This window comes from Mytilus californianus, unplaced genomic scaffold (assembly GCF_021869535.1).
Source record: "Mytilus californianus isolate M0D057914Y unplaced genomic scaffold, xbMytCali1.0.p SCAF_3, whole genome shotgun sequence".
NCBI lineage: Eukaryota > Metazoa > Mollusca > Bivalvia > Mytilida > Mytilidae > Mytilus > Mytilus californianus.
In genome coordinates, this window is record NW_026262679.1 from 13,186,361 (window position 1) to 13,204,689 (window position 18,329).

The 18,329-nt window shown below is 33.4% G+C and overlaps 1 protein-coding gene across 1 annotated transcript; it reads right to left on the minus strand.

Moving 5' to 3' along the window:
- Window positions 1-682: 682 nt before the first annotated feature.
- On the minus strand, window positions 683-15,864 carry LOC127732990 (15-hydroxyprostaglandin dehydrogenase [NAD(+)]-like). The gene is made up of 7 exons (XM_052242247.1): window positions 15,743-15,864; window positions 11,177-11,300; window positions 10,178-10,284; window positions 7,429-7,522; window positions 6,428-6,504; window positions 4,577-4,722; window positions 683-912 (listed from the first exon to the last, which is right to left on the minus strand). Exons 1-7 carry the CDS (start codon window positions 15,827-15,829, stop codon window positions 792-794), a joined length of 756 nt encoding a protein of 251 aa, XP_052098207.1. The 5' UTR covers window positions 15,830-15,864; the 3' UTR covers window positions 683-791.
- Window positions 15,865-18,329: the final 2,465 nt, after the last annotated feature.

Sequence of the window (18,329 nt, forward strand, 5' to 3'; positions counted from 1 at the left end):
AGTTCATATTTTTTATACATCACTCAAAAATTAAGGGAAACAATTAGTTTCACATTTTCCCGGCTATAGGTATGACTTTTTTGTTCCCTAGCTTGGCATCCTTGCCAAACCTCCTCTTCGCGTCAGTACGCTCTACTGTCGAGCAGTGAGCCAGGATCCAGGTTATTACGTACACTAGGCAGGTGAAGGAAGTCAACTTTGGAGCGCTGTGATTGGATGTAAGAATATAATATATTTTATTCATTTATTTATGAATAACTGCAGTGTGTATATTAACAATATAAATTTTGAAACACATTGAAATATGTTCTTGATAATTATTCGAAAAGGCTTCCAAACTTTCATAAAGTTGATGAAAAATGCCACCGTTTTGACTTCAATTTCTAAAACAGAACAATAAAGTACTTATATCACATATTACTGTTTGTCCAGGTTTTTATTTTTTAAAAGGTGGTTAATTTAGGAAATGCTAGCATTGTCGTCTATAGAAGAAAAAAAGACTACCGTTTTCCGTATAATGATATACACAGCAAAATCGTATCCGGCGACCCCGAGTTTTTCATATAGTTTAAACGGAAATGTTAGCAATAAAATATAACAAACTAACGTTAAATAAAAAGTAGATCTGAAGTAAACAACACGTTGACATGATCTGACATATATCCAATTATAAAAAACTGAATAGAGAATTATGAATCTTTTATATATGATAAAAATCTAAATAATGTGCAAATATATAACTACATGTAGTTCCAATTATAAATATTAGATGTCTTAGTATCATTTCTCTATTAAAGTTTGGGATCGTGAAATATATGGTAGTCCATAAAAGTAGGCGTCACCATCATCACTTTACCATTGCTATCAAGGTCATCTAATACTCGTAGTAAAGCTTCTGTAACACGATCAGTCCTGTAAATTATAAGTCAACAATGTTTTAAATCAAGTTCAACTTCTTAAAAAAGATAATTATAAGAGAAGCTATTATAATTCAATGGTGTATACGTTATAGAGAAAGTCCAAATAACTCTCCATTCCTGAAAAATAATGGAGAGTTTGAACAAAAGATTTACGTCACAGGTGTTTTTTTAACTTTAAACTCTCCTTTCTCAACACCCATGCGTATATTTTTCTTTAATCGATCGTTGGATGCCAGATAAATTTCAGTCTGTTTTAATGATTTGAAATAATTTTGATAGTGTTACCGACTTCGGTTTTATTTGTGTGTGTTTACATCAGCCAAAGTAGTGTACATGGTAAAAAGGTACTACAAAATATCGAAATAAGCATAACGTCGTCGCATTGTTTTTTTGTTGTTGATTTATTAGAAATGGAGAATTGTTTCGTAAAGAATTGCCCTAGATAGTAAAATAATTGCGTGTACATTATTCAATTATTTCACTTGTTTTATGCTGCAAATTTAAAATCTTTTTGGTGTTGAAAAGAAATGCGTTCGTGGCTATCTGAATAATATATAACGTCCATGCCTTTAAACAAAAACAACATAGGTATATTTCAGCTTAAGCTCTACACATTGTGCAACAATAATAACCTATTTGATACCAATGCATGGACATAAATCTTGTTAGTCTTTGACAAAAAAGACTATGCCGGTTTTACTAATTTTCGTGCAATTAACACACTATTGTATTATTTTCTTATGTATTTCTCTGTCCTGAGTGTTCTTGCGTTTATTTCTACTGTATTCCTGTCACGTAATGTTGTCATTTTAGCGATATTTTTAACATTGCCATATAAGCGGGAGGTTTGGCTAGCCATAAAACCAGGTTCAACCCACTATTTTTTCTTAAAATGTCCTGTACCAAGTCAGGAATATGGCAGTTGTTATCAAATAGTCCGTTTCTATGTATGTTGGCTTTTGTTTTTGTAGCAGTTCAGTGTTTCTGTTGTTCCGTTGTTTTCCTTTTAGAGTTGATGTGTTTCCCTCGGTTTTGGTTTGTGACCCGGATTTGTTTTCGCTTAATCGATTTATGACTATTGAACAGCGGTATACTACTGTTGCTTTTAATTTGTATACAATTCATGACTATTTTGATATGCAAGATCATGCAGTTGTGCATTGATCATTTATGTAGCCTTTGTAGTGATTTATAAACAAGACTTTTGTAAGGAAACACTTGATCTACGTCCAAAAATAAACCATGGGCAGATTTCTTATTATCAAGCAAACATAATGCATTTTTAAGTATTACTTCAGATCTAGGTAAATATTATTGTAAAATGTGTATTTATTGTCCTTGTTAATTCTAATTGTATTTTTATCCATTTTATGTACTTTTTATATTTGTCTTATTTTTTCTTCTTAATAAAAGCAATTCCTCGAAGATAGTCTCGGTTTCATGCATCATGACATTTTCTTAACACTAACACATCATTCAGATGCATGTTTCATATAATTTCCATTAAATAATGTATCATGTATAATTGACATGTTTATGTTACAAAAACTAAACGTAAACTATATGTTGCTATTTTTCCTATTTTGCTGTCGATTAAGGTTGCATACATTTCAGGAATAACCTTCGCATAATTCTGCGATATTACTTTATAATAACATAAAAAAAACTACAATGTACTTTGAGTCATGTGTTCTAAACCCCTTCGAGAATCCATGAGTTGTAGGTGCTTTACGACAAATATGTTGTGGTTCCAGCAGGAAAATCCTCAAACAACATTGTTTTATATGCAAAAATCATCATTTATATCGCCTAGCAAAAGAGCTTGGAGTTGACACAGTGTTTCACCAACATTTAACATCATTTACGAAAAAGGAGCTTTTAGAAAATTACAAATCCCTCTTCCTCTTGCAGAATTTTGTTATATAATAAAGGAAGACGAAAAATCTTCCTTCTTTAAAGTGAATAACCAAACTCAACAAAAAGGATTTTTATTCTCTTATTTTTTTCGACTTTTTTGTTTTTGCCCCCATTATCCTACACATGTGGAGCAGGATCTGCTTACCCTTCCGGAGCACCTGAGATCACCCCCAGTTTTTGGTGGGGTTCGTGTTGCTTAGTCTTTAGTTTTCTATGTTGTGTCATCTGTACTATTATTTGTCTGTTTGTCTTTTTATTTTTGGCCATGACGTTGTCAGTTTGTTTTCGATCTATGAGTTTGACTGTCCCTCTGGTATCTTTCGTCCCTCTTCTACTCCACACCATGTATCTTCTCCCTCTGTTCATTAAGACTAATATATAGCAGACTCGTCTTGATGTTCCACTAAACGTCTTTCTATAATTCTTACTATTTTTTCTACTTCAATAGTTGACTTGGTTTTTTTGGGTTTTTTCACATGAAGTCGAATTCATGCAAAACCTTTAGAAACTTTACAAAGAAAAGAAAGATTGTCAAGTTGTTTACTTTAACATTCAGATATCTCTAAGATGTCCTGTCACTCAGTTACCCACCAGTTACCCACATATCATCGAATGCCTGCATCTCCAATATCCTAGTGCACTTTACATTAAGGATACGGCTGAAACTAGACGGTCTGCTTCATATCTGGATCTTTTTCTTGAAACTGACAAAGCCGGACGACTTCAAACTAGGATCTGCGACAACGTATAGTTTCATTTTTGGCATTGTCATTTTACGGACTTTATTAACAAGGAAGCGCTTCTTACGCAAAACCTCGTCTAGTAGTATTATGAGGACGAACGACTGACTTGCATTACAATTTTTACGGTCACCATCACTAATTGGTTGACCGATACAATGTTTCAATTCACGAGAGACATATTTTAATTGTCGTACACTTACGACACCAGAAAAGATGTCTGATCTGAAATTGCAAGTGGCGTTCATTATCACTGAACTAGTATATATATTTGTTTAGGGGCCAGCTGAAGGACGCCTCCGGGTGCGGGAATTTCTCGCTGCATTGAAGACCTGTTGGTGACCTTCTGCTGTTGTCTGTTCTATGGTCGGGTTGTTGTCTCTTTGGCACATTCCCCATTTCCATTCTCAATTTTATCCTATTTCCTCTCGTGGAATTCTTAACTGACTTTTTGAAGTCCCATGGCAAGTGCATGAGTCACGCATGGCAAGAAACTCTTACACTTTTGACACACCTAGTCTCGTTTAAAGTTCATGCAATCACCTCAGGTATTTTTCTAGGTTGGTATATTCCAAATAGATTTATGAATTTGAACATCGGTAAACTATCGTTGTTTCATATTTACAAAATCATTATTGGTATTATAAAGTTAAATTAGTCATTTCTAATTTTTTGGTTGAATTGATGTACTAATCAGGAATAGACGGTAGCTTCTTGGTCGTTTACATAATCTCAAAACTGTTTTTTTTTACTTGGAAGTCACGTGTCTTATTTAGAGAGTGACTAAAAGGAGAAAAATAAAATAAATGTTGAAAGGATAATCTACAGTGATTCTAAACGAAAAGAAACAGAAAATGAACATGTTGGATGTTGTCAATACAGTAAACAACCAAAAAATAAAACAATAAGACAAAAAAGTTTACACAACATTGAATATTTAGCAGTTACTGATATACAGTTTCCTTGTGACGTCATCTGATCATATACTCTTTTACTTACACCATTAATCCATATGAGTTCATAACCATCCTGGCTAGTTCTGTTCCATGTACTCTATCATCAGTGCCTTTAATAATATCAGTATCTGTAAAACTTGGACATAAACATGCAATCCTAATTCTTTTCTTTCTGACTTCTGGGTGCAGCTGGAAACATAACACTTGAAATGTACTATTGGAAATAGAGATTGGTTTTCTCCTCTTAAAACTAAACTTTAGCGAACATTATGTGAACTTTATTGTGTTTATCAACGTATAATTCCATGTAGTCTATTGCGAATTTGTATGAAGTTTTATCAAATCATGAGAATAAGAATATATATTGTTTGAATTAAGGGCCATTGATGGGCAGCATGACATTTATACACACAAAATAATACACTATTATCTTATAAAAGAAATTTACATTGAAATGAAATATAAAATGTTTATATAGTTAAAAACCTACATATATTTCTTCATCTTATATATAGCATGTACATTTTATTCCAGGCAGGACCAGAACCTTTAAAATCGTTACAATAATTGTTATTAGGTATTTTAATTAACATCTAGACATTTAATGATATAATCCCCTGAATACTTTAAGACAAAAAAATTTTATTAGTAAATAACCAAACAAATTTTGTCCCATTTGAGAGATCTGAAAAGTTATGACAATTGTGTTTATCTCTTTGAAAAATATCTCTCTATCATCATTGTATGCTCGACAACTAATAATAAAATGTTGATCATCTTCAACCAAATTAAAAGTACATTTCTTACTAAGCCTCTGATCTCTTTCTATATATAAAGTTTATATCTGTCTCTTTTTATTTTGAGATCATGGGCACTGATTGTCAATCTGATTTTAAATATGGCACTTCTCTTCAATAGAAGATTGTTCAAAAATAGATCAATTTCTCCTTAGAAAACTAAGTTTTTAGTTTGAAATAAGTATCTTATTCACTACTTTTTTGTATCTGTTCTATTTGTGTTCCAAAATTTTATAAAGCTTTTACAAAGTTATTGCTTGACGGTATTGATAAAAAAAGTTAAGTTTTACATCTGAATTTTGAATCTTCAGCTTTTTGAAAATATAATGTATGGATGAATATTAGCATTCGATATTATTAGTAAACATGTATTGGTACACATATAGGTATCATACAGTAAACTATGTTCCATATTTTTTTAAATTTTAAACCAATGTTTCACCATTCACTGTAATTGAAACATGTTATGGTTATACTGTTGTTGGTCAATCATAGTGTCTGTTATTTTGGGGGGTGAATGTCTATTCGCTCAATTATCTTTTAAAAAAGACTCAATGTTTCTTTTGGTCTTCTGCAATTGTGTTCCAAATATTCTGTGAGTTGCTCTTGTACTGGTTATGACGTTGTGTATGTTATCTACTATGAATTAAAGTCATCTATAATAGAGTGTTGGGTGCTATGATTTCGTATCAGCATGTAAAGTATTTTAAGCTGAAATTCAGAAACTGCTAACATTTTTGGTCTTTGATACTGTATAATATTGTTTATTATTGTTTGATTTTTAATATTATTTTACCGTTATTTAAAAGTGGTTTTACTATTATACTACCTCTTGTTAGGTCAATACTTGAGATTAAAAAGGGAATATTGAGATATATAAAAACTAATTTAACCCATGTATCATGTCAGGAACCTACTTAGTGGTTGTCTTTTGTCATATTTTAATATGTTTGTGTCATTTTGGACAATGTTTGATGGCAGTTCGTTGATAGTCTCTGTGTAACTTATTCATTAATGTCTTAGAATCGGGACGATAAAAAGTCTATCTGTTTGAATGTCTGAATGTATGTATGATAGTAGAAAGATCACAAACTCACAGCCCAGCTTCTTGAAAACGCTACAACTCCATGTTTTGATGCTGTGTATGCTGGACAAAATGATACTGGCATCACGCCTACAATAAACAGTGTTTATTGGTTGTGTGCATAGTGTGTGGGCGAAAGTGTATATTTAGCTGTCTGTCTTATTACACAGGAGGTATACAAGTACTTTCTCTTTTTAGAGAAACACAGAATCATGCAATTTACTATAGCGAAAACACTACTGGCTCTTAAGATTAAAATTTTGAATTTTGTCAGAATATGCATTTTAAAATTGTTCATTGCTACTTCAACTATTGCGGTTCTTATACATTATCTACTTTCAAATATTCGGTAGCGTTCCTGATGAAAAAAAAAACAATCCAGAAAAGAGCGCTTCGGGAATTTATAAAGTGTTGTTTTCATTTTTCTTCTTCAAATATTGACATATAATTGAGATGCATGTAAATGATATTCTATCGAAAACAGTGCTGATTTCACAAATTATGCATTTCTGAATTAAGTTCTTAACATCAGATCACATTACACTTACTAATTTGGGTCTCTCTTACCGTCATGTTATACGATTAAAATATGTTTTATCAATTCAATAAAAGAAAGAGTTTTAGGTATCTTTCGTTCCCACCGCATTGTCTTTATTCTTTGATGACGGTGTCGCTTGTTTGTGTAAACAATGCATATTTACCGATCGTTATCTGAATCTTATCTATGTGTAGTTTACATCATCTCTCAGAAAGTTTTAACAAACATCTAATATGTTAGCAAATGTTTGAGCCTCAATCTCGTCATACATTCCTCGTTCATTCCTTGTCATCAAATGTAGACTAGTTAAGTAGAAGCTGCCTTATTTTACAATGCACCCGAGTTTACGTCCAGTTCCTATTAATGTCTTTATTTTTCATGAACTACTGCTTGTCTCCCTTGTTTGATCATGGTTATGTGTGTCCGTAGTTGTTTACATTTCTCATTATCAGTTAGTATATAATGATAGATCTTACCTGCCAAAGATGAAACATTCAAAATTAAACCTCCACTATTACTTCTATTCCTCATATGTTCCAATGCCAACATAGACCCGTGTATCACTGCTGTCTAAAAAGTTCATTAAAATTATATGATTTCTTGCCATAAAGACCCGTCCCGTGTATCATGGGGGTCTAAAAGTTTATTAAGTCATATGGTCAATTGCCAACAACACCCGTGTATCATTGTGGTCTAAAAAGTTTATTTAAGTCATATGATCCATTGTCAAGAAAGACCCGTGTATCAATGCGGTCTTAAAAGTTTATTAAAGTCATATGATTCATTGCCAACACAAACCCGTGTATCATTGTGGTCGCTTTGGAGATTCCGTATATCGTCAAGTTATCGGAATTCCAATGGGGACTAACTGTGCACCACTTATTGCGGACCTGTTTTTGTATTGTTATGAGTTACAATTTATGACTAAAATCAGCAAAGACCCATCGAAACAACATCTGATACAAAAATTTAACAATACTTTTAGATATTTGGATGATATATTGGCTCTCAATAATGACGACTTCAGTATGTATCTAAAGAAATTTATCCTGTTGAACTTACTTTAAATAAAGCTAATACTAACAATGACCACTGTCCTTTCCTCGATCTTGATATCTATATCACTAACGGGAAGCTTAATACAAAAATTTATGATAAAAGAGATGATTTTTCATTTCCTGTCTTAATTATCCATTTTAGATGGTGACGTTCCCTTGTCACCATCTTATGGTGTTTATATATCTCAACTTGTACGACTCGCTCGTGTATGTAACAACGTATTAGATTTTAGCGAGAGAAATTTATGTATTACTGAAAAATTGTTACACCAGGGTTTTCGATATCATAAACTAGTCAAAACATTTACTAAATTTTATCATCGGTATAAGGACATCATTCGTAAATATAACTCAACATGCAGACATCTTATACGTTCGGGTATTTCACATCCAATCTTTTATGGTAATATTCTTTACAAAGCACAAAAATGCCAGTATTCACCTCAAAAGCTATCAAAACCTTTAAACAGACTTATTAAGAAGGGATATAGTTACGATACTATTGTCAGGTCATTAAAGATTGCATATTTTGGCTATAATATTGATTCACTTATAGGGTCTTTGCATCGGAATTAAATATATTTATTCTAAAACCAGTTGTTGGCATGACACGGGTTATGTTCTTCTCATATATTTTATGATGGAATAATACTAAACCCCTAACAGGAGGGATTGTGCCTGATATTCATATGATGAAGACATAATCTTTCAATCAGTTTAATTGAGGTCTGGAGCTGGCATGTCAGTAACTGCTAGCAGTCTGTTGTTATTTATGTATTATTGTCATTTTGTTTATTTTCTTATGTTTCCTATTCTGACATCGGACTCGGACTTCTCTTAAACTGAGTTTTACTGTGCGTACTGTTGTACGTTTGTTTTTTCTACATTGGCTAGAGGTATAGGGGGAGGGTTGAGATCTCAAAAAACATGTTTAACCCCGCCGCATTTTTGCGCCTGTCCCAAGTCAGGAGCCTCTGGCCTTTGTTAGTCTTGTATCATTTTTAATTTTAGTTTCTTGTGTATAATTTGGAGTTTAGTATGACGTCCATTATTACTGAACTAGTATACATATTTGTTTAGGGGCCAGATGAAAGACGCCTCCGGGTGTGGGAGTTTCTCGCTGCATTGAAGACCCATTGGTTGCCTTCGGCTGTTGTCAGCTCTATGGTCGGGTTGTTGTCTCTTTGACACATTCCCCATTTCCATTCTCAATCTTATTAAAAGTTTATTTAAGTCATGATCCATTGCTAACAATGACCCGGGTATCACTGTGGTCTAAAAAGTTTATTTTTAAGTCATATGATCCATTGTCAAGAAACACCCGTGCATCATGGGGGTCTGAAAAGTTATTTAAGTCCTATGATCCATTGTCAACAAATACCCGTGCATCATTGCTGTCTAAAAAGTTCGCTAAAGTTTCAAATCAAATCAGTCCATGCCATGGATTAATTTCTAATTTCCTTATATTTCTTATCAGTGACTGCAATATATAAGTTTTTAATAAGGTATCAATCATATAATTTTCAGCTGATGGGATAAGGGATCGAAGGACAGACATTTTTAACACGGAACAACGCTATAGATCATGTATCTATTGATGCCATGCTTTTTAAATAAAATGTTTTGCTGAAATTTTAATGTGCTATTTCGGCGGAAAAATAGATCTAGATAATTTATTTATTACACATTTAAGTCGAATCATGCGACAGAATTTTAAAATAGAAGCCCCCTGTCCCTAAAGTCGGCAACTCCTAAAGTTCACCATAAGTAAAATAAAATTGAGAATGGAAATGGGGAATGTGTCAAAGAGACAACAACCCGACCAAAGAGCAGAAAACAGCCGAAGGCCACCAATGGGTCTTCATAAGTCATTAGTTTTGTTTATTAAGAGTATTTCTATTCACTTCGCAGACAATATTCGTTGCTTTGCAATTTGACATGAAAACTATAAAATTGACATGTAAACTATAAAATTGACATGTAAAAGTATGATATGTTCTCCCAAACATGTCAAATCTTAATTGGTGGTCCCTAACCTAATACTTATTTGGATTCAGTTCAACGAAATCTTTGTAACGGTGTTATCTAATTTGAAGTATACCATTCCTTGTCCCATCTGAAAACAGATACAATAAAGTCCCAACCAAACCGAAAGTTACTAACTCACTAAATTAATATCAACAGTGTTTCTCCATTGATTCTCATCCATAATTCCAGCGTTGTTGACCATTATATCAACGGTGTTGTATTTATGGATCACTCTGTTGAAGAAATCTGAAATACAGTATGTGAAAATATTTTAGGAAATTTTAATCATACATTCTGAAAGAGTGATCACAGAATTCTGTATTCATGATCACTAATTCAAGTCAAATCTTATTATCATTGATTAAATTCGTCTTTTTACTTTTTTGTGTTGATTGTTGTAATATTTCATTTTTCGATGTTTTGTGACTACCATTTATCTAAGTTGTATTTGGCATAACCTTTCGGCATTTTGGTTCCTCAATGCTCTTCAACTTCGTACTTTATTTGGCCTTATAACGTTTTGGATTCGAGAGTCACTGATGATGTTTTGTAGACGAAATGGGCGCCTGGCGTACACAATTACAATCCTGGAATCTTTGATGAGGTTTTTTTTATCACTTTCTATATCATGGACTCGGTTCGTATGATCATTTCACAAATTTTTTATCTTGGTAATGTTTAAGGGTAAGATAATTCAGATTATGAATTTGGTACCGTAATGTCTTTGGCATAGATAAGAGACATATGCTTTGGAATGAACCGTTAACACTGACTATAACTTACAGGATTTTAACATGAACTACACAGCAGAAGTCACTAATGGCACAGAACAGAAACTACTGACCAAGCTGAATTACCTGAGTTCAATGCGGGTTATTTAGGGTCCTTTATACTCATAGAAATTATACATCAAATGTGGATTCTCCAATATACAGTGGCGAAGAAGTGGACTGAAAAGTTTGGGGTAATCTTCTGAAAGTGACAAACTAAATAAACTTTTCTATAGTCCAGTGATCAAGATAAGTTACTTTAACAGAAGAATAATTTCATGAATTTACAGGTATAAGTGGGTGACTGAAATATAAGACTAATTGTTGATCTTTTCTCTTGTCCAATTTTGCACATTTATTCCTGTTACCTGTAAATTCTTGGTCTTTTCGGACATCACATGGTAAAAATTGCACATTATCGTCTCCGAAATTCTTTTTTAATTCAGTTTCAGTTTTTTTCCCTTGCTGTACATCGACATCACAAAAGCATACCTAAAGACGAGAAGGTTTAATCTTTATATTCAATGTGAACAGATACGCAACACTTCATTCAAAGAATCTCAGACTGTAGAAGGTATAGTCCAATTTGTTTCCTATAAAAGAAAAGGGAATTACGAGGACAATACGCGACAAATCTAAAACAAAAACAAGTGAAAAAAAGAGCGATACGTATTAACATGGCACACTTAAAACAGAAGCTTCAGGAAATATAAGCACACAGACACCAAGGGTGATATCAGGTCCGTTGATTGGTCACTGAACTGTTTCACATCCGACGACACTTTCGACAGATTTCTTTGGTTTAAAAAATAGACTTAAATGTAAAACAACGGAACGACCTAGCAAGTTGAAATGGGCATACATTCTATCGATACCTTTATGATTTGACATAGCACAAGATCGTGTTTTTCTCCGACTGTTAGAGGCGTCTTTACACTAAATCCTTTGGATGTTGGATGTGTACGGATGGATATTTTAGTCTTAGATCCATGATTTCTTTATTTGTTGTTATTCGCTTTGAATTTGCTTTCAGTAACTGCGAGTTCTCTCAGATCGGTACTTTTAGTGTTTTTGTTAGTTGTTTTTGGGCCTTGTATCTTTCTGATGGATTAAGCTCTTTTCAACTGATTGTAATTGTTTGTTCTTATGTTGTGCTGTAACACCACTGTCCCAAGTTAGGGGGGGGGGGGGTTGTTGGGTGCAAACATGTTTAACCCCGCCATATTCTATATGTAAAATTGAGAATGGAAATGGGGAATGTGTCAAAGAGCCAACAACCCGACCAAAGAGCAGAAAACAGCCGAAGTCCACCATGGGTCTACAACACAGCGAGAAAATCCCGCACCCGGAGGCGGGCTTCAGCTGGCCCCTCAACAAAAAATGTGTACTAGTTCAATGAAAATGGACGTCATACTAAACTCCAAAACATATAAATGAACTAAAATTAAAAAACATACAAGACTAACAAAGACCAGAGGCTCCTGACTTTGGACAGGCGCAAAATGTGGCGGGGTTAAACATGTTTTGTGAGATCTCAACCCTCCCCCTATACCTCTAGCCAATGTAGAATAAACAAACACACATCAATACGCACAGTAAAACTCAGTTTAAAAGAAGTCCGAGTCCAATGTCAGAAAAGGTAACAAAAGAAACTAGTAAGCAAAATGACAATGAAACATAAATTAACAAAGAACTACTAGCAGTTATTGACATGTCAGCTCCAGACCTCAATTAAACTGATTGAAAGATTATGTTTTCATCATATGAAAATCAAGCACAATCCCTAGCTCCCGTTAGGATTTTAGGATCATACCATCATAAAATATATGAGAAGAATATAAACCGTATCATGCCAACAACTGGTTTTAGAATAAATGTGTTTATTTCCGATGCAAAGACCCTAGGAGTGAATCAATATTAATACCAAAATATGCCATCTTTAATGACCTGACAACAGTATTGTAACTATATCCCTTCTGAATAAGTCTGTTTAAAGGTTTTGATAGCTTTTGAGGTGAATGTCGACAGTTTTGTGCTCTGTATAGAATATTACCATAAAAGATTGGATGTGAAATACCTGAACGTGTAAGATGTCTGCATGTTGATTTATATTTACGAATGATGTCCTTGTACCGATGATAAAATTAGTAAATATTTTGACTAGTTTGTGATATCAAAAACCCTGGTGTAATAATTTTTCAGTAATACAGAGGTTTCTTTCGTTAAAATCAAATACGTTGTTACATACACGAGCGAATCGAACAAGTTGAGATATATAAACACCATAAGATGGTGACAAGGGAACGTCACCATCTAAAAATGGATAATTAAGAATAGGAAATGAAAAATCATCTCTTTTATCATAAATTTTGGTATTAAGCTTCCTGTTAAAGATATAGATATCAAGATCCAAGAAAGGGCAGTGTTCGTTATTAGTATTAGCTTTATTTAAAGTCAGGATCCCACATCAGAATCCTGCAAGTCGTTTGTTGCTGTTAATCATTTTTGTTTTTTGTTTATTTGTTTTATACAGTTTGTTCTTGTGTCGTTCTGTTGTACCGCTGTCCTAGGTTTAAGGGGAGGGTTAAGCACCGGCTAACAAGTTTAACCCCGCCACATTCTGTATATGCCTGTCCCAAGTCTTGAGCCTGCAATTGAGTGGTTGTCGTTTAATGCTGTATATCATATTTCTTTTGTACATAAATTTAGTTCAAAGTTTATGAAGAGCAGATTAATATAGGCAGAGGGAAGACATTATAGACTGTACATTTATCGTTACACAGTAATGTTATCTTGCACATGCCTTCCTTACCTTTTGGTAATTTACATATCTTATAACATTACTTTCTGTGTTTTTATTTTTTTGGGGTTTTAGTTATTTATTTTTTGTTTTGTTTTAGTAATTGCTCGTTTTAACGTATTTGCATGCCTCGTTATCACTTTGTTAATAACAATTATTGTCCTATGCCCATGTACAGTCGAACGCAGAACAGTTGGACATTTCTTTTATCGTGATCATAATTGTAATATGTTTTACCGGTTTGGTTATTTTTGTACATTTTCAAGCTCTTATTTTGTGCAAAAAAGTTCAGTTTTCCCTTATTTAAAGTTAAATGGATTTGAAGAAAAATATTTCTTTTATCTATTTGGTTTTTTTAGTGAGACATTATAAATATAAATATCTCTTTAAAAATAAACATAAAATGACTGTGGAACGGTACGACTATTATAAATAAATCATATTCACCTTCAGTTTTTAATTGAGTCTGAAGAAACGAAGAGTTTCAATTTTATGTCATCCTTATAAATGGTGAGCTTCAAGCTTCCTTGATAAACAAAGGGTTATTGAAAAATTAGAAAATATTTAATCAAATACTAGTAAACTGTTATGTCTATTAACAAGGACAGCACATGTCTCTACAATGTCTAATAATTTTGGCCCCGTAAACCTCCATAAGTTACCCACTACTTTAGTTTTTTTTAATTCTCCAATGACACGTTCAGCTAGAAATCTGTATTCAGAGACAGTATGATTAAGTTGAGACTTTCGCTGCAAATTTTCCACCTTATGGTTCGCCGGTCTGATATATCTAAATCATGTGACCAAAGAGTGGACATTTTAAGTATATTTAATCCCAGTGGAATAGACTTCTGTCAAATATAGCGGAACATCTCTTCTAATTCGAGACATCAGTGTGAATTGTTAGGCATCGATCTGATTTACAAAAAACCACACTTCAAGTATAGTAAATATACCCCGTGTGGTCTATAACTGCACCTGTAATGCATGGCATAAAATGTCCATGTCCGGAATAATAATTCCTGTGGTTCGATTTGCGGACCGCGTTAAATCTGCGTTGATGCTCCGTCAATGGCTCCAACGGTGTCAATAAGTTAACGACAAAGCGTGTTATTTGCGGACAAAAACCTTGACGGGCGGTCCTGTTACAGTAACCACTACGTTGCGAGAGGATAGCACCATGGAAGAAGGGTACATCTAAATAGTTATAATCATTTAATTGTAGAAAAAAATGCGGATTCGGATGTCAATACGCTTGATGCCAACAGTTATCTTTCCGTCAAAGTGTTTGATTTTAGGTGACGTTATTTGACGTCAGTTGTGTGTTTGTCGGGCATAAAATCACGTCAGGACGTTGAGCTAAGGGATGAATATTCTAATGGGGATAACTTCCTTATAAATGCTTCAATAACTGTTTTTAAATGATAAAATCAATATATTTTTTAAGGCAGAGTTGGATTATGTACATAAGAATAAAGACGGGTGTTTGAATAATGTCAAGCAGTCACAATTACTTTATCAGATCAGAGATGCAGGGATCCAGTTAGCCCATAAAACGTTTAAATGACGTGAGAAATCGGCGTATAGTAAAAGAGTATTTCTGGTAATGAAAATGATAAAAATCAAACGTATTGATTGCAGTAATTATTTACTCGAAGATCTATATATTCATGAGAAGTTTTAAGAATTTGTGAATAAAGTATCTTATGACAGAGAGAAAACAACAATAATATATACTATTATGCAGTTGCTAGTCATCATTTCTTTATCAAAATAGCCAAATACCGTTTTATCAAATTTATATGAAAATGTAGTTTTTCTTGAATGATTTAATCTTTGAGACGACCCCTCAGTTTCACCTGTAAACTGAAGGTGTCAAATATATATAGTTATTGAAAATGTATACGACAATTAAAGACGAATCAAATTATGTATTATGACAAAGCAACACCAGCATCAATCTTGCTCTCGAGATTTGGCTATATGTAGCTTTTCAATATTCCATTAATAATTGTGGGGAGATTATTTTGGGAATGTATAATCTTTGAACCTATAGTACGAAATATTGACCTTTGACAAAGGTCATATTGCACGATTTATAAACAAACACGTTACGATGTTAACCAACATTTACCTTGTCTCCTCTTTTCAGTAATGCTTCGGTAAATGCTCTCCCCAATCCTCGTGCAGCACCAGTGACCACAGCCACCTTACCTGTCATGTTCAATATCGTTATCACCGTGGGTTAAAGTCGTCTATATATATATATATACACCCAAAATTTCTTACCTATGGAAACCAGTTAGTGCCAAACAGTTTTCAGTTTTGTGCATTCCTCTTATAACCTTTTCATCTCGCTATTATTTACTTGACTCATCCATGTTTTCTTGTTTTCGCCATTAATTGTTGCCATGGTATCTCATGGAATGTACGTTTTTTTTTACATTTTCTGAGTATCACGTAACTTTTAAAGGTTCATAATACGTACGTACGTAGTCAGTGTCAAAGTATATTTTTTCTGCCTAACATAAGTTCCCCTGGAAACTTTGTTATAAACAAAGCCATAATATGATCATAATATCTGTTCCAGTTGGAACAAATAATATATGCCCTTTATTCCGTGAGGGACAAATTCTGTAATATTTGTTCCAGTGGAAAAAATCTTACAGAATATTTCTTCCATTTGGAACTAATGTTATTAAGGAACTTACATTTCATTACATATCACCTATATATATGAATAAAAGTTCAAGATATTTTGTCTTTCAGGAAGTTAAAAACTGTATTGGGCATTGCTTGAAAGCGGGTAAAAATTTCTATTTTACGTCATGATCCCGGCCATGTCTCAGTTATATAGATACAATGGATAAGCGTGGATTCTTGAAAAAGAAACCATGAGCCCGGAGGGCGAATGGTTTATTTTTCATGAATCTACTCTTATCCATTGTATCTATAACTTAAACTATTGTGTTAATTTCTTTTCAAAATTAAAGCCTTTTCTTGATTAGAAGGTATTGTAAGTGAGTTTAAATAACCATGTTATCGTGTCCAACGATGCATTGATAAATCTAAGATCACAATTAATTGGTTAACAAAATACAAATATAACACTTCTACCTTTAAAGATCTTTATATTACCAGGCATATGAATATTATCTGTTTATACAAAATAAGACATATTCGAAATTATTTCTAATAAAATTGAAAATGGAAATGGGGAACGTGCCAAAGAGACAACCCGATTAAAAAGCATATATAAAGTATATATAATAAGTATGTTATCGAATTTTTTTTTCTAGCACTCTAGGCACATCACGATTTTCTCGCATAGGAATTTGCGAACAAACCTTTGTAAAATTATGTAGTAAAACAGATGAAATCATACTATATTTATAAAACAAAAATTGACAAATAGAATGTAATCATTTTTATTTCAAACATGTGAAATAGTCAATAATAATAATAAAAAAAAACCGGTAAAACTCGCTATTATAACAAAAATATCCACTATAACTTGCAAAAAATTAGAAAAAAAACCAGGATAACTTAAGAATTGGAACAACAGAGAGAATACAGGGATTCGAACCTAAATCGACAAATCCCGATCTTTAACTCATTGATTTTAACCATGCTAACCTCGCGGCTACCAACTTCTACTATACGAATGCCTATTGTGTCTATATAAAGGTACAAGCACTGTGTGTCCGATGAACCGATGTATATCAGATGTTCATTTAAATATATAAAATAAACATCTATAGGGTAACCCATTGGTAGCCGAGAGGTTTCGTCGGTGTGTTAATGTCAGTCACACATAACAGATTTCAAGGAAGGGTTCGATTCCCAGTGAAGGCATATAAAAATTACAAAAACTAAAGGTAAGTTTTTAAATTAATTCCATTAGTGAACAGACATCAGTAAATTAGCCAATTCAAACTTAATGAAATAGGAAACAATTGAATATAATTTGGTGAGTCAATTTCAGCGGCAGATTTAGGATGCGTTGATTCTAGAAAAAGAATACACTGTAAATGAATAGGCTGACGTCACCACAATGGTTTAATTATTATTAACCATTCATCTTAAGCAATTGGTCCTCATTGTATTTTTGTCCCCCGAAAACAAAGTTCGGGAGAAGGGGGGTATAGGAGTCTGTCTGTCCGTGACGGGTGCATAACTTTCGTACCGTAAAACGTAGGTTAACCAAACTTGGTATGCAGTTGCATCATGGGCTGGAGGTGTGTCATATACCAAAGTCAGGTCACCATGACCTTGGACCCCTATGACAGTTAAACCTTGTCAAATTTGTGTCTGGCTCATATCTTTTGTACATATAAAATTAAGGTTAACCAAACTTAGTATGCAGTTGCGCCAAGGGCGTAGGGTGTGTCATATACCAGTCAGATCACTCTGGCCTTGACTTTGACCTTTTATCTCTATAGTAGTAAAGCTTTATCCAATTCGTGTCCGGCTCATATCTTTTGAACCATAAAACTTAGGTTAACAAAACTTGGTATGCAGTTACATCATGGGCTTGGTGTGTGTCATATACCAAAGTCAGGTCTCTGTGACTTTTGACCCCTCTGATAGTAAAACCTTGTCTGATTTGTGCCCTGTGCATAACTTTTATACCATGGAACTGAGGTTGACTAAACTGGTATGCTGATACATCATGGGATTTATTTTTTTTGGGGGGGAGGGGGGGTCATATATCGAAGTCT

What these genes read in the sequence shown, in the direction of transcription:
- LOC127732990 (XM_052242247.1), bottom strand. Translation starts at nt 15,829, where the DNA reads ATGACAGGTAAGGTGGCTGTGGTCACTGGTGCTGCACGAGGATTGGGG. An exon ending in ACACTGTTGATATTAATTTA is followed by an intron (nt 7,523 to 10,177) that starts GTGAGTTAGTAA and finishes TGAACTTTTTAG; the next exon opens with ACAGCAGTGATACACGGGTC. An exon ending in CGTTTTCAAGAAGCTGGGCT is followed by an intron (nt 4,723 to 6,427) that starts GTGAGTTTGTGA and finishes TTATGTTTCCAG; the next exon opens with CTGCACCCAGAAGTCAGAAA.